General features: G+C 41.7%; 2 protein-coding genes across 3 annotated transcripts; both read right to left on the bottom strand.

Annotated features, from left to right (window-relative positions):
* Nucleotides 1-976: 976 nt before the first annotated feature.
* LOC112281261 (protein transport protein SEC16B homolog) lies at nt 977-11,314 on the bottom strand. 2 transcript variants are annotated; one of them, XM_090249469.1, is made up of 15 exons: nt 8,726-10,562; nt 8,009-8,272; nt 7,479-7,607; nt 7,129-7,251; nt 6,748-6,918; nt 6,362-6,487; nt 6,092-6,226; nt 5,681-5,808; nt 5,240-5,354; nt 4,507-4,827; nt 3,416-3,541; nt 2,924-3,183; nt 2,604-2,728; nt 1,692-2,539; nt 977-1,261 (listed from the first exon to the last, which is right to left on the bottom strand). In XM_090249469.1, exons 1-14 carry the CDS (start codon nt 10,409-10,411, stop codon nt 2,454-2,456), a joined length of 3,795 nt encoding a protein of 1,264 aa, XP_090105595.1. In that variant the 5' UTR covers nt 10,412-10,562; the 3' UTR covers nt 977-1,261; nt 1,692-2,453. The 2 variants fall into 2 exon arrangements, with proteins under 2 accessions (XP_090105595.1, XP_024373338.1); XM_024517570.3 differs by having other exon boundaries at nt 1,692-2,728; nt 8,726-11,314.
* Nucleotides 11,315-16,912: 5,598 nt separating this feature from the next.
* On the bottom strand, nt 16,913-21,271 carry LOC112281891 (uncharacterized). Its single transcript, XM_024518881.3, has 9 exons — nt 20,846-21,271; nt 19,505-19,726; nt 19,266-19,363; nt 19,055-19,109; nt 18,644-18,853; nt 18,178-18,431; nt 17,976-18,066; nt 17,543-17,732; nt 16,913-17,361 (listed from the first exon to the last, which is right to left on the bottom strand). Exons 1-9 carry the CDS (start codon nt 21,035-21,037, stop codon nt 17,126-17,128), a joined length of 1,548 nt encoding a protein of 515 aa, XP_024374649.1. The 5' UTR covers nt 21,038-21,271; the 3' UTR covers nt 16,913-17,125.
* Nucleotides 21,272-24,857: the final 3,586 nt, after the last annotated feature.

Raw genomic sequence — 24,857 nt, 5'->3', positions numbered from 1 at the left:
ATAGTTTTGATATTATAATGAAATAACAATACCTTAAGATTGTTCCTTAAAAAAACTCATCCATATTAATCATTTGTTGTTCTTGAGCATTTTTTCCTAATTATGCCTTTATTATTACATGTAGCTCTAATAAGTGATTTGCCAAATCTTTTGCCACAAGATTATCAATTTTTGAAAAGTCAAAAATATCTACTTATGCAGTAGGAAAAAGTAAATTTTTAGAGACATGGCAATAAACAAAAGCAAGGTAAACTTTTGGAAAGAATTTTGAACACCATGTGAAAAGCCTAGAAGATGCTCTTAAATCTAGTCTTTAAAAATTATTAGGACATGACTTTAGTTGCAAGACCTTGAAGATTCACAAATTGTAGATATCCTCCTAAATTCTTTAACATATTGTATTTGTTATTATAGTCTCATTAATGAGTTTATAAATGAAAAGAAATTCCAAATTGCATAAGTGGATGAGAAGAACCTTCTCTTTGAATTGCAAGATTTTATAAATTATATATCTTGTGCAAACTGCAACTACTACACAATTATTGATATTGTAAATTACAAAATATGTTTTCGATTTTACAAAGATGATAAACACAAAAACAATTGGCTACTTTTTGAAGCTTTTGAACTCAACTAAGCATAACTAAATTAATTCCATTTGTTCTTTGGGACAGGATAACTAAAAATAATCTCATATTTACATAATTCACTCACAAACTACTGCTCTCACAATATGTGAAGTCAAAACAAAATATCATCTACAATTTACATGTAACAAAAATGGTATGCCAAAGCTATGCAATCCATGACGCTAACACTTTCTGGACTTTGTTGCAATAACACAGCAGGGCTTAATCCTGCCAACATCATACCACCACAGCAACAACTAAACTCGTCACCGACTCTCCGTGTATATTATTTTGCCGGATCGATCCAGTTTGATTCGGAAACCAAACAACAGAAAAAAAATAAAAAGTAAAAAATAATAAGACCAAGATTGTGGGAAGCCATCAGTAGGAGACTGCTGCCAAACACAACCTGTGTCGTTGATGAATTACCAATTGAAATTTTGTACACAACTGAGTTCCTATTCATTAGCCATTGCAGACAACTGTGCTTCCCCTTGAGCTGCTCAAAGCTGTGCAACAAAAACAAAGAGAAAACACCAGCTGTGCTTGCGCTCAAAACAACAACAGCCGCATCTCCCCGCCCATCGATGAGCAGCTACCCTCTACCAGACTTCATTCCGCCTGCCCAGCCACTGCAAAACCACCACACAACAACGAACGAAAACTCCCGATTATCATGTGTATAATAAAAATCAAAACTAGCAGGTGCAGCTTCCCTATGCATCCACCATTCGCATCAGGGACTGGAACTTGCAGGTCCTTCTAATCAAAGCGCACCAAGTCAAACACAGATCGCTCCACATGAGCCTGCTTCGGCAAGTGCCTCCAGGAACGCTCGAGAGAACATTACACGCCGAACCGCTCTCAAGCTAAGTGGCCTCTTCTGTTGAGCTAATCTACGATCCAGTACGAACGTCATAGCCTTCAAAAACTCAGCATCCCCTCTCGACGCAGGCAATCAGACACCCGAAACAACAGTAGGAATTGATACTGCACTTAGCATATCACTGACATTGCTAACCACACCCACTCACGAAAAAAAACCAATGTCCAGATAATTACCAGCTATTGGCCAACATCTTCGACAGCCAGCGTCGCCATCCGAGCCACAGCCAATCGGTCAGCCAGTTGAGGACATCACTCGGCAATCGCGCTCTCGCTTGCTCATTCGTATCATCGCCACAAGATTTACCAGAGGGAATGATTCTACTAGCGTGCTGTGTCGCACACATGTATATTAACTTTCAGTATCTAATGGTTGGAAAATACAGAAGAAAAAAAAAAAAAAAAAAAATTATTAAATTAAGGTCTCAACCTTCACGAGCATAGCCAGCTCGTCTCCTACAACCTAAAGCTCTACTTCCTGCATTTCCTCTCCAGTTAGAGAATCGACCGACTGACTTCCTCTAAATTGTTGTCCCATCATTTGTCTATTGGGATCCCTATTTTCACCACCTGCACTTGGAACACCTAAAGGATGTGGAAGAGGCAACGAAGCATTCGCCCCGCTACCGTTGAGTAGATAAAAGTTACCATACCCAGATTGACCCACTGACATGGGCGACACATGAGGCATTTGTTCCGACCGAGTCAGCCTGTCGTGACCACTAAAGCTAGCTCCAAACGCATCTTCCTCTCCAGGAGTATGCGGATTCTGGAAAGAGCTTGGGTACCCACCCCATGACGACGATCTTGTGTGGGCACCTCCAAACACAGGAGGTCCCCCGTGAAAACTCAAATCGGCACTTTCTGCCTTCAAAGATGCAAGCCCGTTGTCTGCGCTTGACACCTGAGGACTCGTGGAATATGTCGTAGGAGGGTAGCCTAGGCCTGTGTCCATATTCGCATTCGAGCTCGCAGTGTCCGACAATAGACCCTGGCTGGTGCCTGCATCGCCGTTTCTTGAAGACCTGCCCACAACGCTCTCGCCCACATCACTGTTGTTATCAGTGAACGAACTCGAAGGGGCAGGACCTGGAACAAACATATTGGCGGGCGTGGACATCATACCCGCCCCTGGCATTAGAGGTGGCATCAGAGATCCCATCACCGATTTCGCGGGAGTTGTTGAACCCCCCTTGTTGAAAGTGTCCACATACCTGTACACAAAAAACACATGTTAAGAATCGCTGCGGATTACAAGATACAGCATGCTGCGCTGCATCGCCAGTTCTTGCAGAAAATAACACGCACAATAGTGGGCATCAGGATCCCCAAATCTACAAATATGCCACCATGAAACTATAATGCAGAAAGCGAGTGTCGTGTATGTGTGCATACACACACATACATACCTGGACCGAACGCCGCCAGCTTGCCGACGATTCGAATAGTGATTGCCGCTAGTAGGTGCCAAGGGCGGCGTCCCCGGTTTCGAAGTTACAGCTTGGGGCGGTGCATGAGTTTCTTCTTGAGGGGGAGCGGATCCCATGAAGCTGGAAGTCGTGGGTGGGGGCGGAAGCGGTGCAACATCCGGAGTAGGATCCACTCCTTCTTCCACCCACTTCTTCAGTTTCTCATCATAGTAAAATTTGTTAGCATCTCCCAGCTTCGCCTGTAAAACACGACCACGCGTTCTTCTTTTACATTACCGAACAATCACACTTAGAACCACAGGCAATGAGGCCCTCAAATATCCATATACCCATACGGCTTTGCCTCCCGCAAGCTCAAACAGGGTAAATTCGTACCCAGTCTTATCGCAGGCTAGTCATTAACAACTAATTAAATTACGGAGCCCATATCCATCTAACATAGATAACACAGAACAAGGCTTGCCTCCCCACCTCTCTCTTGTTCGAACCCCACAGCCCAGTCGCCCTCTGCAGGAAACTGCTACCCAACCGACCAAGTCCAGCCAGACGTAATCCACTTGCTCTCGGAGATACTCCGGAATTCCCGTCTGTCTCTCCCTGAACACATTTTCAAACACGTTACATCCGTCAGCACGTTATACTGCACAGCCACACAATATGCGATCCTTGGAGAGCACTTCTCCAACACAGAATGGCAAATCGACGACAAGACGTGGGCCTGTTGGTGGTCCATTCCTTTTCGTATCCAGTAGTTGTACCGGACCTAATACTTCGCAACCTACGTGCGCCGCTACGACCTACTCTTCCGCACAACCCTAAGGCTGCTGGCCTTGCTCACACACCCACCATGTGGCATGTTGGGCTGGTGTTTATGTTGTTACAACTCCCGTCCCTAAAGCGTTAGATCCGATCCGATACGACGTACTTCCTATCTCTGACACTTGTTGAGCGTGTTATTTCAACAAAAAAATTGATGCATCCGCGTTCCCGTTTACCGCTTCAGCACCACACAATAATGCGTTATCGAAATATTTCAAAACGCAAGTGCCTCGCACATATGAAAATGACGGCAGTCCAACATTGAACTTCTTCGCGCTCGGAATCTTAAACAAGTGCAGTAATATTCCGTAACGCGACGATTTAGAGAAGACCCACACATCTTCCAATGTTGTTATTAAGGCACGGACCCAATTAAACTTGTCACGTTCCTGTTAACATTTCATGTACTAAACGTAACAGACCAGAATCATCTCAACTATGGTCCAGAAACACATGCAACCACAACCCACAGACTGCAATCTCTAGGATTCAGATAATGTACAACTGCATGCCTATTCTGGCGCCGTTGCACATTCTGCGTAACCTCCAAACCGGAGGGGCGGGGGTGTGGGTTTACTCGACCAAATTTCACCTCTAAGCTTCACGTCTGAACTCTTTTTGTAATCAACTCGAGTGCTAAATCGGCTGCACCAGTAGAAAATTCACCGAATCTTACGAAATGCTCCAAAGTACAAACCCTTTTTATTTCTCAAAAAACTCAAAAGCCTCCTGCGAACAAGTACCTGCTTGGCATTCCTGCCAAAGTCTGGCTCGGACTGGCTGCGAGCTGGACCGCGATTCGGTTCCTGAGGCAGCCGCTCCATGGAGGCCGCGATAGATGCTGATGGCACCATTTGCGCGCCTGACCGCTGCCCTCCACCGCCGCTGGAACGTAAGCTCTGCCCCCCATGATGATCCCCATTGTCTAACGGTCTGTACCCAAACGAATCCGTTGCTGGAGCAGTTGGAGGAGGGCCTCCAATCAACTTGGAAATCCCCCAATCCATGGTGCCCTTAATTTTATTCACCAACTTTCCACGTGCCAACATCGATCCATGACCATCCTGCACGCACAAATATCCCAACGCGTTCAGTGTCTCCATCTCGTCGTACTATTGCCTCGCAAACCGTGTTCGTTGTACGGCATTCCCTTCGGAATAAAAGCATTCACCACTCCATTAACCTCCCCTATGATGTAAAATGCCACGCTCCAGCAGATGAAATGTAAAATGTCTCCTGTCCAAAAGACCCGTGGAACTAGCCCTCAAAATCAGGAGCCCGCACAATCCTCAGACTGCTAGAGGTTTGGCATGCCCCATTTGTCATCAACCGCTTGAACGACGCAGAAACTTTGCGGTCCTGGAAATGCAGGGAGATAACACAACTCCTCCGAACTGCACCATCTCTCCTAAGCACGTGCAGTACGCACATCAACAAAGCAGATGACACAAGTGCCCAGAACCTGATTCAACATACCTGCAAATGCACTCGGAGCCTCTCTTCCATATTTGTCGCAAGTACTTTACATGCTTCCACCTCCGGACTCCGCATTCCTGCTGACTTCAACGTCCTCAACACTGTTTGACAGTATCTGTAGATCCAACCACGCCATACAGTGAGAATCCTCACAAACTCTAACTATTCAGCTGCTGCTCTACTGCTGCAGCGTTTCAACGACTCACGCATACGAACATACATCGGACAAATTTGAATGCCACAATCCTCAAGCACGTGTCATCCTCAAAGACATCAGTCAAGCACGCAACTGCACACCACATCCACAACATCCCCACAGCTCTATCCATCCCCTCCAGCTCTTGCTGTGCAAGGTTCTGCTGTTGACAGACTTGGCAGACAAAAGCCCAACTGTACGATACACCGTAACGCAGGATAGCAACTCATCAAACCGCCACATACTTGAGTGAGTCCCCAGCCTTCCCACATTCAACCAGCATTTCAGCATAAACAAGCTTGTACGGTTGAAACGATATCAAAACGCTTTGGGGATTCCCCAATACTTTCGCGTGTTCATAAATCTCTGTCCTCTGTCCAACAGAAAACACGCAGTCAGAAAAAACTCACTCACACAAACCCACGACCTCTCCAACTAGTACGCACACAGAACGGTCGGAGTGCCGGACGATTCACGAGGAAAGCGCCAAATAACATGAAAACTACCTCAACAGTACCACGCGACGACACTAAACATCTCCGTGAACATTATTGTTCATATTAAAAGACCTCAATTCGATGTATATCCACATCATAAAGACACAACGCAAAGCACGCAGACCAGGCTACTCGATTCCCAGAAACAAGAATGCTCGCCTGAATAGCCTCTGCGGTAACAAACGTTCGCGGATTCTTGCAATGATCAGCACCAATCAGGCACAACCTTGCATTTCCAGAGTACGACTCCAAATTTGCATCCGCAATCAAATAACACACATGTGCAGCTGCTACCTGCAATACCAAACCAACCATCGCATTACGACCAAGCAGTCCTTGTTCGATCCCACTTACTCCATGCATCATCCAAGCATTAAAAAAAAAAACAAAAACAAAAACAAAATAAAAAACAAAATAAAAAACGCCTACCTCCCCACGAACACCCCACAGTCGGTCCCCGAGATGTAACATCACACGCTCATCCCCTTGCGTGCGATTAGCGGCCATAATGGCAATATTCTCTTGCCAATCGTCCAGCATAGCTCCTTGTCCGACCTACATTGGTCAACAACCACAATCAGACACCATCGTCCGCCAAAGGAATACACTAACGGGCATTGAAGTCCGTTCCTGACTATCGCGCAAAGAACCAACCTGCCACCCCCCACCATTCAAGACGAGGAACAACCTCTCCGGAGGAGTGAAACCAACACCTTCTCCAGAGAGCTTCAAATCCGAGACCGAATGCTGCTAGGTAAACCTACAAAAGCTACGAAAACCAATTGACATCTCCATATCCATGAATGAATAAACACCTCACTCTGTTCGCTGGCAGCTACTACTCCACCCATCGGATTTCCTGATTGCGGGCTGGGCGCTGCAAACACCTCCGCAGGCTGACCGGCAAGAAGAAGGCTCAGTGTGCGTAGAGGGGACCCGGATACAAACTGCCGTCGAGCCATCTCTGTCACGGTGTCACAGAAGAACTGCATTACAACATGCCATCCGTCAACACAAATACATGTCCATCACGCATCTCACTCACGTTATCAAAACACTGCAACAACAATCATGTACCTATCACAAGTCACTCGCACTCACAACCAGGACTACGTACGGTGTCGCCTCCCAACCGATCACGACGCAGACCCATCGTAAAACTCCTCACACCAGCACATATCAACTTTGACATCTACCTTTTCGCCCAGCTGTCGAGCAATGACCAGGGCAATGCCCCACAGCTCGCCTTCCTGTGCACACTTCAAAGCATCCTTTCGCTTTCCACACACCAGAAACTTCTTCACCTCCACTGCTGTGGCCTTCGCATCGCCACCAAGACAACGGCCACTTGGTTAGAGCATGCCGACGGAAGACCCATAATACAAAAAACTTGAGCCGCCAACACTAAAACCACACAACCCCTGAAACCCCACAGCAAATGTAACACCACGGCATGGCCGCTGCTCACAGCTCGCAATTCGTGGCTAACGAGACTACAACATGTACCAGACGATGCAGCACGCCCTCACAGCCACAAAACACATACCTGCAACTGCTGCTCCGAGGGCACTCCGCGCAATCCAAGGTTCCTATTAACCATCCCTGCATATGGACTTTGCTCACCTCCAGCACCTGCCAACAACTTTGCCAGTGCTGCTTCTGGCCCGTCTTCTTCCTGCATTCCCCAAACACACCAAACTTAAGCGAGTGCTGCGTTTGAAACGTCCCCTCCAGACGATGGATCAGAAATGACTTCAGGCGTGACGATCAGTACGTATCCAGCTCGAAATCCGAGTCCCAAAACTTTAAAACAGCCTTTGCGCAACTCGTACCACATCATACATACCCTCGTGCTGCTTACTTCCAATTACATACACACTTCCTATTCGGCCCTCGTGGATAACCCACTGCTACCGTCCTTGCCCAAGAATGAACACATTCAGAACTCTTGATCACTCACGCCACAGGATCACCCAACGCCACTTGACTTAGACCATCCCAAACGCAACAAGGTAACTGCATATCCCCAGCTAAGTCAGCTCGTATGACCACACACGGCATGGCATCGTAACCCACCACTGCAGAGTTCGCGGAATTCACGCCAGAAGACCGCAACTTCCCATAATGCTGGCATGCCACCTTCAGCACTCCCAGCAGAAGCCGCGAAGAATCGTATTGTGATTGAGTAGCCATCCGTTCGTCAATCCACTTGATCAGTTCTTTGGGGCTAGCTCCACCGCCCAGAAGTGGACCTGCAAAAGTCGGTTCCTGAGGAAGGTGGCCCTTCAGGCTCGACAGTTGGATAGGACCCGGCATCCAGGCCTCGCCACTAGCAAAAGCCTGCTCCACCCACAATGCCCATCACGGACGTTAAAAACCCCAGACCCACCAGATATCATACCAGTTTGCCGATCCCAGACTCCCGAATGATCAACCCCACCACCACAGGCACGCAACCGATGAACTCTTTACCACAAACATATGTGCAACCCCTACGGACTCCCTACCGACGACTCCAACGGTGACAAGCCTTGCATCCAAGTCCCCCCGCTAGCGACGTCTCTTCGGACGAAACCCTAACTCTTCTCCTGCTTCTTCCATGGAGACAGCTCTCAAAATCATCACTCATCCTGCATGTCTTTACTCATGTCAACCTGCTCTGAGACAATTCCACGCTGTTTCTGAAGTTCTAGGCTGCCTGCTGACGACTGCACTACTCAATCCGGAAATGACAAGCTGCTAGCACGTCACCAGCAATAACTGCTCAAAATTCCTCCCGTGCCCATGCCATACCTGATCACCGTTACTAGTGTGAAGTGTCACAGGGTCCCTGTGCTTCATGAAAATAAACCTCCCTCCAAATCCAAATGCTGAAACTGAGATAGGCGGTCGTCCTACACAAGTCCTCATCGCCTCTTGGACGTTCTTGGGAGGAGAAGCCGTAGGATTCGTGTATTGCTGCTGATACTGCCCGAAAGGAGAGGGATTGTTCCAAGGCTGCTGCGCGTAGCCGCTGTGTCCGCCATCTGCACCATAATTGTACGAAGACGCGTATGGAACCGATGGCAAACTCTGGCTAACGAACTGCTCCGGCTGGCTGAAGGCAGGTGCTCCCCAACCCTGCTCTCCATTCATCTGCGGAGAATAGAAGCTCGACGCCCCACCTCCTGCCGCACTGTTGTGTGCTAGATCACCCTCCCACTGTCTCGTCTCCTTCGCATACACCGGCCCAGTGCTCACTGGATTCGCACTTTGCGATGCGTGCCCATTGCCCATAACGTTTGCACCATCGTTTCCATACCCTGAAAACCCCTGGGCCTGCTGCTGCTCGTTAGAAGCTACCGGCTTCTCACTGTAAGTTTGGGACAGCTGCTCGGGTTGTCCATACCAGGATTGCTGCCCAATGTGATCCTGAGATTGAGTAGTCGAACTACTCGTCCAAGCCTCGTTATAATCCGGTACTTGAACCCACGCCTGCGCGACGTAGTCCCATTTCCACCCCGGATACTCGTCTGCCACTGTTTGGGTTGCGGCAGACTGCGTGCCCCAAGATTGAGACTGCCCCAAATCCACCTCGCCTGCCACGGTTCCATCCTCCGGCACGGGAGTCTGGCTTTCCTCCGGCTGAAAAACATTTGCCTCCGGAATACCCTGCAAGTGATGATGTTCTACATAGCCTCCGTCATAACCTGCATACTCTGTAACAGCTGCAACTGCGCCGTAGCCCTCAACCTGCCGCCACTCGCACGCTTGATAGTCGTAATACCATCCTGGATAGGGATCCTCGATGCCAGCATCCGCCACCGCAGCTTGCCCTTCCTCCGCTGGAAGCTCCGACCACGTTTGCACTTCCTGCCCAATTCCAAAATCCTGCTCCGCTGGCGCTTGCGGTGGTGCGACCTCTTCATGTGTCGTTGTTGCACCAGTCTCCGGTGGCCGCTCATCAATTTCGGGCAATGCCTCCTCAACTACTGCTACGGCGGGCGGCTCGGGCTGAGACGTCTTGAAGCCCATTCCTCCCTCAGCCAAGAGTTCGGATCCCATGCCTCCCCATTCGAAAAAATCGACATCCGACGCCATTTCCACCGGACCGGAACTTTGAGGTGGCAAATCCGGCTGGTTTGCAAGAAAGTCTGAGAACGACCCGAACGACTGCTGCTCCCCGAACGTATGCGCACACACTGCATTGAAATCACTCCAACTCTTTATTTGCGCCGGCGGGCGAGAGCCCTCCGACGCATCTGCTGCTCCATCCACTTCTGGCACCGGCTCAATTGCCGCCGCACCTTCCACTCCAATTCTTGCAGCCTCTTCTCCCGTCAAGTGCCCATTGCTGTCCGCCGCTCCGGGCTCCACCGCACCCTCTGATTCTCCTTCCTTTTCCTTCACCTGTTCGTCCAAATCAAGCTTCTCGCACAGCCCAAGCAGGGCCTCCACTGAGTCTTCTGCCATGGATCCGTCTCCTACTTCCACCAGCATCCGTCTCCCCCCGAACGCCTCTTCAAACCGTCTTCGTCCACGGCGCCCACGGGCTTCCGCTTCCCGAACCCAGTCCAGCTGCCACCCTCATCCACCTCAACCTAACCACAACGACATCCACAACCAGGCACCCCCCCTTCCTCCCCGTCTACGCCCAAACCCTACTCCTCTCCTCCCATCATTGCGTTACTCCTTTGCACACCAACCTCGGCGAATTGACTACATATGCTGCTCTTGTGTCTCCACCAAATTCCAGATCTATCACGCTACGTCCTTGTCGTGCTTGTCATATATGGGCTATGGTGCCAATCATGTGTTTTCTCATCTATAGCAATTTTATTTAGAGGTCGGCGTCTCTTATTTAAGTCTTTTTTTGCAACGAAGTTGAGCACCGAGGCAAGTGACAGAATAGTCACTTACTTTTGCATCAAGCCTATTCCGCGAGCGAATAAAAATAATAACAAAATTCAAACTCCGAGAGCTTCAAAAGCTGTCGCTGCTACGACAAGGGAGTCGCACATCTCACAAACTTTGTTGTGGCCACAGCAAGAGCCTAAACGAGTCGACAGTGGCCATGGCGTTTGACGGCAAACAACGCAACGAAGGGCGAGACAATCCGAGAAATTCTCACTACCAGCTCTCCTCCCTCCACTTCCTAATGGACACCTAACTGTCCTGACCGACTTCGTGAACAGCTTCTACCAGCCGAAATCATCGAGATCCCGACGACGGAAACACCGGGTTCCGCGTGCGGGGCTGAATTTCGTTGAGGATGATGATGCAGTTGAGCTCGTCAGCTGCTGGGATGTGTGTGGTTGACCTAAACCGGAATCGAGACCAGTGTTGCTTCTTCTTCTTCTTCTTCTTGATCCCGATCCCAGTCAGTCAGTGCCTCAACAGCACTGTGCACCATTCTACCCCTTTCCTTCAGATTCCTCCACTGTGACAGCCCATGGCCGTATGCTACGCTTTTGACTCTTCGTATATCGTATAGTATATATTTAGTTCGGTTTTATAAAACATGGTTCCATTTATATCTATTTGAGTGAACTTTTGTTCAGGGGATGGATCTATTGAAAATAATGTGTTTGCTGGTGGGGTTGTTTTTTTGGGTGGAATGTTAAATAGACCCAAGTTTTTATTAAATCAACCTATCCATGATGAAGAGTATGGTAATTATGACGAATGTGGTTGGTTTTTATTGGTTTTGCATCCACTTGTGGAGAAATGACACTAGAGGTTTTTTTTTTTTTTTTTTTTTTTTTTTGATGGTTAGGATGAACGGGTAAATTTAGTAAAAGCATGGGTGTATTTAACATTCCTCCTTGTTTTGTTTTTTTGTTTTTTTTTTTTTTTTACTAACAAAAATTCATGTGGTTGTGCACAGCAACATTCATCCATTTTTCTTGTTCATCCATGTTTGGCTAATGAGAAGGCTTTTTTATGTCTTTATATGTTTGGTTTGTGCACCAATAAACTTGTATAAATGTGAATGTGCCGTTGTGGTGTTGGTGGTTTAAAATATTTATGTTTGATGATTTACTTAATGATGTGTGTTTGCAGTGATGGTGGAACTCTTTGTTTGATTGATATGAGTTGAAACTCAGGAATATTTATTGGTGGTGTATTTCTTTTATCTTTTCTTTAAAAATTATATATATATATATATATATATATGATTTGGATTAATGTCACAAGTCAACCTGGTCTGCTGTTACAAATGTTTTTTTCTTTCTTCTTTTCTTCTTCTTTATTAATAAATAAATAAACTTAAGGTTTTTAAACGTTTTGATTTTCATGGTTGAGTTTTTAGGTTCATCATGTGTTTATTCTTTTACAACCTGTGGTACTGAAATTCACACTCATGTCACATGGGAGAATGTTCACATCATTTGGAAGACATATACTAGATATCCATGAACTCAAACATGTTCCATGCAGACAATAGCCATAACTTGTTGATTTTAGTACACAATTTTTGTTTTTCTCAGTTCAAAGGAATAACATATAAATCAAACAAACTGGGTAAAAATCAAATTAAAGTTTTCAAATGGTTAGTGCTTTACATTTTACTCTGCAATTCGATTCTATTTTGCAACATAGCTCATTGAAATTCCAGAATTAGTCAAAATTATTCATGAGTGTAAATAATATGTCAGATTCTAAAATGCTTATGCAAGAATAAAAATGTATGTACAAGAAGTAATTGAAGTTTTGATAGTCTTTCATTGTCAGTAAGTAGCACAATAATGTGTTTAATCCAAGATCATGAATTGTTGAATTACTCTTGGAGGGCAAACAAAAAACATATGAATTACATAAAAGCATTCTTTACTTTAAAGTGTTACATATATAGAGAGAGGTTGATTGATTGATAGTAGTCATTCCATGTCTTTATTTCTTATTAAAATATAATATGTTTTTTCTTAAACCTGGAGATCCATTATTTCCTAACAAACTTGATAATCACAGTTTATTTTTAAATATATAAAAGTCCCACGAATGAAATATTAATAATTGTTTCTGAAACGTCATATAATAATGGTAAGATTTTACTTTCAATTTTTATAATATTTCGTTGCTATGTGTGCATGTACCTGTAAGTTTGTACATATTGCTTGGTTGTTCTAAAACATTTAAATAAAAAATCATAATTGATTAATTACTAGCTAGTACTTTATGCAATTCAAAAGTAATCCGCACTAATGTAACCATTTATTTGTTTGTTTGTTTGTTTCTTTGAATAGCATAATATTGAAAGTCCACAAAGTGTTTTAACATTATAATAATCAATTTGAAGAACAGAGCTAAAATATTCTTTGGCTTTAATGTTCAGTGACCCATTTTGATACATTGATAAATTTCATTTCATTACATAAAAATAGCCAGAAAGAGCAATTATATATACATGTCAAATTGCACATGTAATACTCATAAAACATGATAATCCACTGTAAAGTTCTAGAGAGATCATACAATAAGGGGAAATAAAGCAAACTGAAATGAAATTCTGATTGTGATACAAAAATAAGATTTCTGCATGTCTCCAGAATGTGTTTAATCAATGTGGTTTAGTTTATCAGTGCTTCAATTTACAAACAAAATAAAACACCAGTTGTTCAATTTCAGAGCATAGTATTTGAGGGCTCTCTAACATCCACCACAATAAATAAAACATATATTACATATAATAAATCACAACTTAATTAAAGTGCATATACATTAAAGGTTATGCATTGAAATTGGACCTAAATAATCTCAACACTGCACAATTTCCTCCTTTGAAGCCAAGCCAACAATATTTTAACTAGTCTAATTTGACCCATGACCAACAATCTTTCCCTCTCTTACACCACCATTCTAAACAATTATCACCACTTTTTATCATCATTATTATTATTATTATCAATAACATGCATGTATAATAAGTAGTTTTGAATCATGTCCTGAACCTTAGGGTTTGCAAATGTGGTACCAAACCCAAGAATTTGGTTAGAGTATCACAATGCAATGAGCATAAGAATGTTGATAACCCTAGAATTTAATATGGGGGATGGTGGGTAGGTTTGCAGGTGTGTTTATTCTACAATTTATTATATTATATTATATTATATTTTCCCTTCAATACATACATTTCTTACCCATACCCTAGGGAATTTTTTATTCAAATCAGACTCTTTGTGTGTTTTCTAAACCCAGCATTATATTGTAGTAGCTTTAAGTGAGAACATTTTTACCATTTAATATGCATATCAAAAGTGATGTTTTCAAAAGTGCACAGATGTTTTAACTAAAGCTTTAAGAAACTTGTTCAAAAACTATTTTGCATGTTGTATTCATAGATGCATCAAGGCATCACTGTTAAGGATGCAGTTGTAAGTACTAGGTCCTTGTCTTATTTTAGGTGTAGTTAATTGCAAAAATTGTTAAAAGCATGAACTTTTGTTATACTTGTGCAAAAGTTTGCTACATGCATGCATGAACTCAACACTGATCCACCATGATAAATGAACTCCACTAGACTATTATAATTGTGTATTTTTCTTTAAATTCAGTCTTATATATCTGAACCTATTTCATTTTTATTTTTTTTAGTAAAAAAAACTTTGAAGTGAATGTATTTGCTATAAGTTCAAGAATGAGATTATATGGATGAACGCAATCATTCATCCATGCAAATCGTCAGATAATATATAATCTAGCGAGCTGGACAACACAAATACAGGGCAAACTGGGTTTGACTTTGGTGAGGGAGCTCCAGGGAATCCCAAGGAAGGAAGCTGATGGCATTGACTTGTCATTGACTTTGCATCAGAAGAATTTCGCGGAGGTTTCCGGGCCCCTTCGGGGGTTTGCGGCCTCAATAGGGGGTGGTGAAGGGATCACAAGGTGGTTCCATCCCAGGGCTCAATAAGTTTAGGGGACTTGGATTTGACCCCTCGATGAGTGGGGGGGTGTTGTCTCTTCGATTTGCCCTTCATGCCGCGCTGAGTCAGCAGCAATCGTGGCATAATTGGGCTCTTAGTGACGAGCCACGAATTTCCATTTTAGCTTTAATTTGGTTTCCATGTTCCATGTTTTAAAGGTGAAGGTTGATGTCTTAGAATATTCATTTTAATGAACACCATTTGGACTGTTTCCATATCTTTTAGAGTCCAATTGCAACAACCAACTTTCTCCATCATGTGAACACAGACCCAACCATTCTTCCATAGGATTATGATTATTATTATTATTATTATGATAATATGCTTATTTCTACATGTTGGACTACAATGTTGCTGCTATAATTTCTACAAATGATTTCTTCACTGTGATTATTGCAACTTCCATGGATTGTGAAGAAGACTTACAAGTCAAGGTTTTCACAAATGAGTAGTAAGTGGTACAATGTCTTAAGTCTTCTGAGTGTTGGGGAGCAATTTTTTATTACATGGTGTTATTTTGTGTGGTGAATTTTGAAGCTTGCAAAGAGAGAGCTCATATGAGCACATCCAAGAAGTATGCTTGTCATACCATCCATGTATTGCATTGCAAAAACATGAGCATAATATCAAATTACTGGTTGATACTACTAGTGGCTTGTGCAGATTAAGGATATTAGGTACAACTAGGATTACATAAGTTTTCAAATTTTTATTTCATTCTAAAAAGTAAAAAATCTTGTATTTATTTATTTATTTATTTTTGCATAATACAACTTTGGCATTCAACCTTGCCTAATTTTTATGAGTATACATCTATATATATATACACACACATATATACATGATGAGATCATGTTTTATGTACATGTATTTAATGATTTGAGTATTTGTAACTCATGTTTATTAGTTATTGTTTATTTATTAGAAGACATGTCTTTTACTTGACTATCCAAAATGTGACTCAAAATCTTTATCACTTTTTAAGGTGAGTGGAAAATAAAATCATGGCTCTAACATTTCATAATTAAATGTCTCCAAACAGCTGATTCCTGAATTGTTAAAACAATAAAAAGGAAAGACTAGCATTACTTTTTAAAAGTACCTTAGCCTTTTAAGTTAGCAAAGCATATATTTAAAGGTATCTTACTATTCAGAAAAATCATGTGTGGCAATACTCTAAGACTGGAATACTTCAAAATATAGATTTGCATGAGTTGAAATAACCTCAACAGAAGTTTATTTATTTCATGGCTTATTGGTTCATGCTCATGCTAGGATATATCAGACAGCGGTGCCCCAACCTACAAAATTAAAACGTTGGAATAGCATGGTTAATTGGGATAAACCAAAATAAGGGAAACCGCACTAAGCTTCCATCCATAGCATGCAGTCATTTAGGGGTACAAGTGAGTTTTTCCGCTACCATCATGAAGTCTTAATGATTAGGGAACAATTTAACACTGTTCAGGTCGGCACAAAAGGTTTTGAGATCATTGCAGGTTGGTGCCGGATGGCATTAACAATGGGCTCCGTTAGAAACCCAAAGGGCAACATAACGAACATTCCTGCTTCTTATCGGTCGATACTAAATAAGTTTAGAACCCACCACTACCCACCTGAAAATCTGTACCTTTTGGTTCAGAGCCCAGCCACACACAAAACCACATATACGTTGGCTGACGTCTTGAGACGTGAAGAATACACTACCTCTGTCAGATTAAATACTAAAGCTTAGCACAAGTTTCTTACATACAGGTAGCAGACTCAAAACGGCAGAGGGGTGTTAGTTGAGCCACTTTCACTCCAGTTCAGCTGAGAAATCACATGCTTCGCTGCCACCAATGCTTGCATTGTTGCTTCGTAACCAACATAACATACAAACTTCTAGAGTGTTGTTTCCATTCATTTCGCCATATTCATTTCTCCCTCTTGCCATTGGCAATAGACATAATCACTGCAATTTACCACACTACGGAAACTCGGGTGGTCTGGTTCATTTAAGAATCCTCTGTCGCAAACTTCAAAACCAGAAATGAACCAAGGCACAGCATCAAGGGCGATTTACTACAGCATAAGGCACAATGACCAATTGAATTAACATAATTACAGAGGACAGGAGTTTGTAACATACAGCTGTTTAAAAAAACAGGAGAAAGGTTAAAAAGTAAATGGCACAATCCTACAATAATACCCAGTTCTGTGCACTTGATTTTAATTCAATTCCCTTGAATTGATAAAGAATAATACACGGACAAAGAGTTGCTGAGGTAGAGGTTCCACCTGCAATTTACTTTTTGAGGCAAGTGGAGAGAACTACATATGTGAGAAACTGGAGGCCATCATGGACTTTCTCAACCGCAATACTTGCAACTTCTTGTACGTCACTGTTCAAAGCTTGGGCTCGAACCTCAGTAGAGCCTCCTTTCTGCAACCCTAGTCTTACATCTTCTTCCTCACCTTCCTTGGTGATGTGGATCTCACTCTTCATAGCATCTTGAAATGCGGCTGTTACATCTCCAACAGCTGCAAACACAAATTGGTTAGTAGTTGTGAGGCAACTGACCTCCAAGTGGAACAGACGAAATTGCAAAATTCTATCAGGACACACGTCATCTAGTAATACAATAACACTTAAAAAAAATTCTTCAATTATGTGATTGACTATTACAAACTTTAAAAAGAAGTATCGAGAGTTATGACATACCTGTGGCAAAGCTGTCAGACACAGCCTCTATGTCCGCTATCATAGCCTGCGCTCTTGCCGCAATCAACTGGCCCCTAGCCACACAGTCATCAGGCCATTCCATGCCCTCTTCCTCTTTCTCTCGAGTAAGAACTAGTTTCCCAAGCATTAGCAAATGCCCAATGCATAGCGTGCACAGCTCTGAGAGTCTCTGTATTAATCCAGACCCATTACCATTGTTAGTAAATGGTTTCACATCGATGAACGAAGGCTACACCTCATTATACGTTCTACAAATAAGATCATTACAAGTTAATGCTCTGAAAATAACAAGTAGAGAACTTGTTAGGGAGCCAAAAAAAAGAAAATTTCAACGCATGCAGAATCCATGTCAGGGTTAAGACAGACTCAATTTGATAAGCGGAGAGTGCAGAAGGCTAAGTTTCCGGCTTACATGAATACTATCTGCCTTGATTGCTTCTAGCCGGTCATTTGTTTTCTGCACGACCTCTAACTTTGCCAACCCGCTGAGTGTTGCTGCAAAACTGCAACAGTGCAACCAAGCTTAGGACATATGTGGAGGCAGGCACGAGTAGATTGCATACCGTTAACTCTTACAAAAACATGGCTTAAGACATCAGATTATGTGCAATTACCCAGTGGCCATCTCTGCAGCTTGGCTGACACTTGACTCACGAAGAGCCTTAATTTCACTTCCGTTGTGAGCAGCACCAGCGACTTTCTTGCCCTTGCCAGAGTCTGGTGATTCTGTCTCTATGTCCCCATTAAATGATAATGCTTGTTGGAGTTGCTTCAACTGCGACTCAAAAGCGGCTCTTTCCTCGCCTGATAGCTTTGCTTTGGCTCGGTTACACAGTAAAGTATAATGATTGGATAACTCCTCCAGCTCCTGACAATGTCCTAGCTCATGTTAGGAAAAACTTTGAAGCTCAGAACAAGATATATCAGTGTACAACTGGATATGATTCAAAGGGACGAAGTTTAAATCGAGACCATGTCCTCAAGAATCCTTTCAGAATGAGTCCAAAATCCACTTCAAGTACTCAATTTTAGAACAAACTTTTTCATCAGAAAATATAAGTATGGATGGAAGACATCAACCTGCAAATGTTCTGGTCCACCATATATATAAAAGCAGCGGTCAAAAGTAACGTCCTCTGTATAGTTCTCCACTACTCCAGGGACCTTTTCTTCGGAATCCTTCTCGTCAGTCTCAAGTTCAAACCCAGTTTCAGAAGCCAAAATGTCCAGAGTCTCCCTACCAACATACTCCAAGGCGCGTATGCCCTTCACTGTAAGTTCTTTGCCACTCTAAAATCGACAGGTCATGAATAGTTAGTCGACAATTAGTAATTTGGATGCAAAGAACACAGTCATGCTGATGACGCACAGAATCATGCTACAAGTTAGTACATCCACGCATTTGTGTTTGTTAACACTGGTGGATTGTAATGTGAAACATACTGCCATTAGATTAGACAAATGTAGACTGGACAAGCGCCCAATTCCCACCTGGAGGAGATTTGGTGGAAGAACTCCGCCTTGGTGTAAGGTCGTATTCTCCAACCTGGTTCCAAACACGTCTCAACTTTAATACTGCCAACTAGTCAGTGAACTTACACTTCTTACGGTAGCATGCAAAAGTCAGAGGCAGAAGTTAGCTTGCAGTAGCCATCATTTCGAGTTTCAAGTCTTCGAACAGAAGCAAAGTATAGATGCTTACTTGTGCACCAGATTGACACTTTCTTTCCATGCATTTCCTAGCGCTTGCCATGCACCCGTAGTCAGGTTATCAACCGAGTCATCCAGTACTTTTAGACCCTGCATTAGGCACAACCGAACCCAAAATCATGAGTATTGGACCCCATGTTTCCCAAATTCAACAGATTGAGAAGTATTCTAATGCAAAAGCAGCTGAAAACAGGAAGTTCCATTAAAGTTCATGGCCTAATGCTGCCAAACCTGTCCAAGGAAAGAGTCTTGACTCGCATTCTCCAATTTCGTTAAGGCAGCTTTGCGTCGAGCATCTTCCTCACTGCTTTCCTTAGGGTCAGCACTCTCTAACTCCTTGTTCTCATCCTTCAGAGCATCCACCTCCTCATCATCCACCACCTGCACTGCATCCGTTACAGTATGCTGAAGGTCTGCAATACCTTTCGCTGCAAGTTCCTTAGCTGCTGCTGCCTACAATGACAAGTACATGTATTGATGATGATCAGAATTCCCTACAGGACTTTTTTAACAAAAAAAACGGCATCTAACCAGAGCTATATATAAATTTCGTAACAGAGGGGTAGCGCAGAAAAGTTACACAGAGCATATACTTGAACATTTGGAAAAATGTATGTAGCAACTTAAACCAATGCAGATCAACATCAATAAGATGTGAAACAATATTTATTTCAACGGGGCTTTCAAACACGCCAAGTATTTTTTTGGCATGGTTCAGCACCTCGTTACCAAGCAACCAAAAGAATATATTATATTTAATGCGCTAAAATCAACACACAAACTGGTTAGGGACAAAAATCAAAGGCTACGAAAATCGAATCGTCCAAAACCAGCATAGAGTAAACGAATAAGCTTTGACTCTGTAAGATCTAAGGTCAATAGAAGCTCTTTGCAGCACATGAGTGGCTATTTAGCAGTTCCAAGTAATGTAGGATTCTCCCTTGAACGTTCATGAGCGATGACACAAAACATCGCACCAAGTGAGTATGATAAGACCCTAAAGGTACAATCACACCTCTAAATGGCCAGAGAACATCAAGCGACGAATTCTCATATCAAACTCCCTAATTATAGGGATCATAAGATTGGAGTGTTTTCCACTCAACGTTGTTATCTCCCCAAAACTATTCTACTTCTAAAACATTACCCGATATTGTGGTAAGTGCCGCACAGAAATCATGAAAGAGTACTCGGCAGTACACTTTCCGTTCCGAGACACATGAGACGAGGGTTTGAACCTAACCTTCAACGAAACAACGTAAAAACATCAACGAAACAAAAACAAAATAAAATAAAATAAGGCCGCACCCTTATAAGAACAAGGGCAGAGTGCGCCAGGAGAAAACCAGCACCGTGTAATTAAAATCAACTCTCAACACTGCGCAGCAAATTCTTGCTGCCTCTTGCACATACTCAAGCTACGATCACACAACAACCAATTACCACACCAGCTGTCACAACGTCGACACAAACTCTCACTCTAACAACTCAAAGAAAACCTCACCCTACCATCACCACAGCATTTCTCCTCCCCCACGGATTGGAAAATAAAAACAGAATCTTCTCACTCACATTTCTCTGAATCTCTTCAGCAGCCTCGGCCGCTGCCTGCTGGATCTCGTTCAAGACGGAGAAAGCGGAAGATTTCCAGGCTCCCCAGCCCCATCCACCCCCGCCTCCTCCTCCTCCGGCACCCGACGTAGCGGGCGTAGTAGCCTCCTTCTTCACCGGTTTCACCTCCTCGCCTTCTTCCATTTCCATCATGGCTGCCGACCTGGAGTGCCTTGCACGGTCCTCCGATCGTCTACGACGTCTTCCTCTAAATTGCGATAAACACAGCCTTCCTCAAACCACACTAAACTTGCCCCGATAGATTTGTACACAGACGCGAGAGCAACGGAGCGAGAACGCCAAGACACACACAGCACAAGGAGAGAGCCAAGCAGATGAGAGAGAACCCTGTGATAACCGTACCCGGAATCCTATGATACCATGGTGCGTGCGAACACCGTTCGAATGTTCGGTAGGATTAGGGAATCGTCACCAAATATGTCGGCTTGGAACTAAGAGTTCTGCCCGCGCTTGAGGTATCATAGGAATCCGGGTACGGTTATTAAGCGGTTCTTGATCTGGTAGGGGCTACGTTTGGGGACGGATACTAAGCGGGTATAAACCTCTCATTGTGTTCGTTCCAGAGCCGATGAAGCCCTTGCAAACAAATATTTTCACTAGTTTTCGAAGTTGGTATAGAATATTTCAGCTTTACATGATTGGAGATGATGATTCCAAAGCTTCGAAATCCCATGTCGTGCACGGAATCATGGAACACGATTAATTATTCCCAGCGTGCCAAGCTTGCTAGCGTTTTTTGCGATCGCGAGCCAACTGGGTCGTACTCATTGTGGGACCGCACTGAATGGGTTCTTTTGTGCTTTACAGAAAGAATGATTCAGAAGTGTGGCAGTAGACTGTGTCTTGTGTCTTGTTGTTGTCCATCTTCTTGTTACTGACGAGGAAAAAGTGGGTTTCCGAAGTGGGTTTAAAATTGGTACAGATTGACTGTGTGTGCCAACGAATTAGATTATCTTGTTGTAGCAATGGGAGCAACATCTCTCCCCACCGTGAGGATTGTTGTGAACAGTTTGATAGCACTGCCTGTGGTGAGAGTTATCATATCAGCATGGAACGGCACCGAGAATGGTCCTATATCGCGAAGGATTGTTTCCTTTCCGAGCAGGTGTCCTGAACCTCGACTTGACATCGTGCAAGCCCCAAGGAGGCGAATAACGGAACAGAGGGGGATCGAGGACGGTCTCTTTTGACGATTTTTTTATCAACTCGCCGTCCTCCTCCGTCAGGCTCTTTGTTTGTTCTCCTCGCTCCAATCTTCTTAGTAATGTGTGCATGCTTCAAAAATAATCTTCTAAGCGCGTGGATAGGGTTCTGATTCGCACTCAGTGTGTGCATTAACTGCTGCGTCACAATCTCCGAACCTTAAACCTGAACCCTAAATTCTGGTAAGTGCCGATCACCAGAAACGAAGTCCACAAAGTCCACGAGAGATAGATGTGAGTATGTGAAAAGGACTAAACACTGAAGTTGGGTATTTGAATTGCTTACCCGAATTAATGTAATTAATTAAGCCTTAAATTGCCCTAAGTTCTAGTACAATAGAGATAAATGAGTACGTGAAGTATGTGACTGGTTAAGTGATGATCCTCAACTGAACAAGATGGTGGGACTTCTTCTGTGCCCTTTTACATAAATTGGGGTCGTTGATGTGATGGTTAATGGGTGATTTTATGGTCCAACACATGATCTGTGTGGACAGTCTATTTCTAAAGTGAAATCCACTAAATTATCTTTTCCATATTAATAATTGTAATAGCTTTAATATTTTTTGAAAACTTCCTTGTTTTGTTTGCCATTTAACAATCACAAGACATAATTTTTTTTTATTTGACTTGGGTTTTTTCTTTTCCTTTTTTTGTTTTACAGAAAATGTTGTGGTAGATTACAATGTCACTAAATTGATTTACAATATGTATATTGAAAACTCGAATTGAATTTTGACAAAGTGATGCAAAACTTGCAAGTAAAGTTGAGTCTTACAAGCCAATAAGAAATCCAAATTAAGTTGATCAACTTTTCCAAATATGTTTTTGGATACTGAAAGCTACTGCCAATATAAATTGTGCAATTTATACACAACATTCTAGAAAAAATATAAAATAAAATAAAATAAAATGATAAAATGTACGGTGGTTTAACATTCAAACAAGGTTGTAAAGAGATTGTATGTTGATAACATTTCATTTTATATACAGCACAAAAAAAAAATATTATTATTATTATTCTTAATTTAAGCTGATGCATTAAAAATGATTTGGTGAAGTAGTTGTATGTTTTAAATGTACATTAAAGGTTATCACTTCTACAACTGTGTTGCAAAATCTTCAACTTCTGTCAATTAAAATCTCAAATAGACTTCCATAATCCAACATAATTTATTTAAGCATAAAAGTGTAATCATGAGAAGTGTAACCTGAATTTTTAAGCACCAAGATTTTTTTCCATCTTCATTTCATTATATGATTGGTCGACATAATCACATACTAGTGTTCTTAAGTTGTTGTAAAAAATAAAACCGTCAACTCTACTTCTAATCTCACAAGTGATTTTGTGATATACATAATGAAAATCATATGATGTTTCTTACTCTTAATTAACATGTATATATTATACTTTTGACAAATACTACATTCTTTCATGCATTCTGTTCAATCTGTAAATGACATGACTTTATTAATATTACCTATGAAATTGACTAATTTATTTTAATTTGTATGAATCTGGCTTCATAATTTCATTGGGTCTAAATGCTCTACAACTTCATAACTGGTTTTATTGCAAACCTTTTAAATGTTATTTTCACATACACATTTTCACAATTAAGAAACCTAACAAAATAAATTATAAATAAAACAATATATTTATTTTTTTAGTAGTTTTAATTTAATTTCCTCCACAAACTGATAAATAAGCTTGTAATAAATAAATAAAATAAATACAAGTATTTTTTTTTGGAAATGACACTTTCAATACAAGTATTTTTTTTTGGAAATGACACTTTCAATACAAGTATATATATATATAATTGAAAGTTTTGAATTAATTTTTTTAAATATGTACTATTTTACCAAATGTGAATTTCAAACCACTGTCTTGAAAGAGAGGATTTTACCAATTACCCAACTAAAAACATTTTTTTGCAACTTAATAGTAATAAGACCATATGGTTTTATTTATGTTGTTATTGTGACATTTTTCTATGTATTTTAAATTGTGTCTGCTATAAATGTATAATTTAACTATACAATTAAGAAGATATTTGACTCCTTTAATATATATATATATATATATATATATATTGAAATATTTTTGCAGTTATTAATATTGAATTAAAAATATAATTGAAATGATTTGTGTTAAATATTCAGTGTATTGTTACTTTTTGCAAAAAATAAAATATTTAGCAAATATTTAACAAGAACTTTGTATTGATTGTAAAAGATTTAAAATATTTAATTTTTTAAAAGTCGCCAAGAAAGAAGTACATCATTTGATAAGTAAGAAACAAAAACATCAATTTTGACTTAGGCTGGCCTTCTGAACCTTTTAAATCATTTAAGAACCTTCTTTATTATTATAAATATTATAATAGTCTTTCACTAACATCTAGTAGCCATTATAGCTTATTAAAATCTAAGGTTATTTTTTAGTAATTTTCATAGAAAATACTACATATTCTTAAATCTTTTGTTGTGTACAAACAATATTAATATAGGGTTCTCTGGAACTTAGAAAACATAACTTATATAAAATCAGGATTAAGTTACATTATAGTCTTGCTAACATAATATTCAATAATTTTTAAAATTTTGTCTGATTTTTTAATTTTATGATTACATTTATCAGTAATTTATTTCTTTCTTTAATAAAGTAGTTAAATAAAGAAGAGTATATTGCCCAGTTAGGAAAACAATATGCCAATATATAAAGTCATCATTTATTCAAAAATGGT

The sequence above is a fragment of the Physcomitrium patens genome, chromosome 4, assembly GCF_059467195.1.
Source record: "Physcomitrium patens ecotype Gransden chromosome 4, ASM5946719v1, whole genome shotgun sequence".
Classification (NCBI taxonomy): domain Eukaryota; kingdom Viridiplantae; phylum Streptophyta; class Bryopsida; order Funariales; family Funariaceae; genus Physcomitrium; species Physcomitrium patens.
Note: the sequence above shows the minus strand (reverse complement) of the source record. Positions and strands in the feature narration are given on the sequence as shown.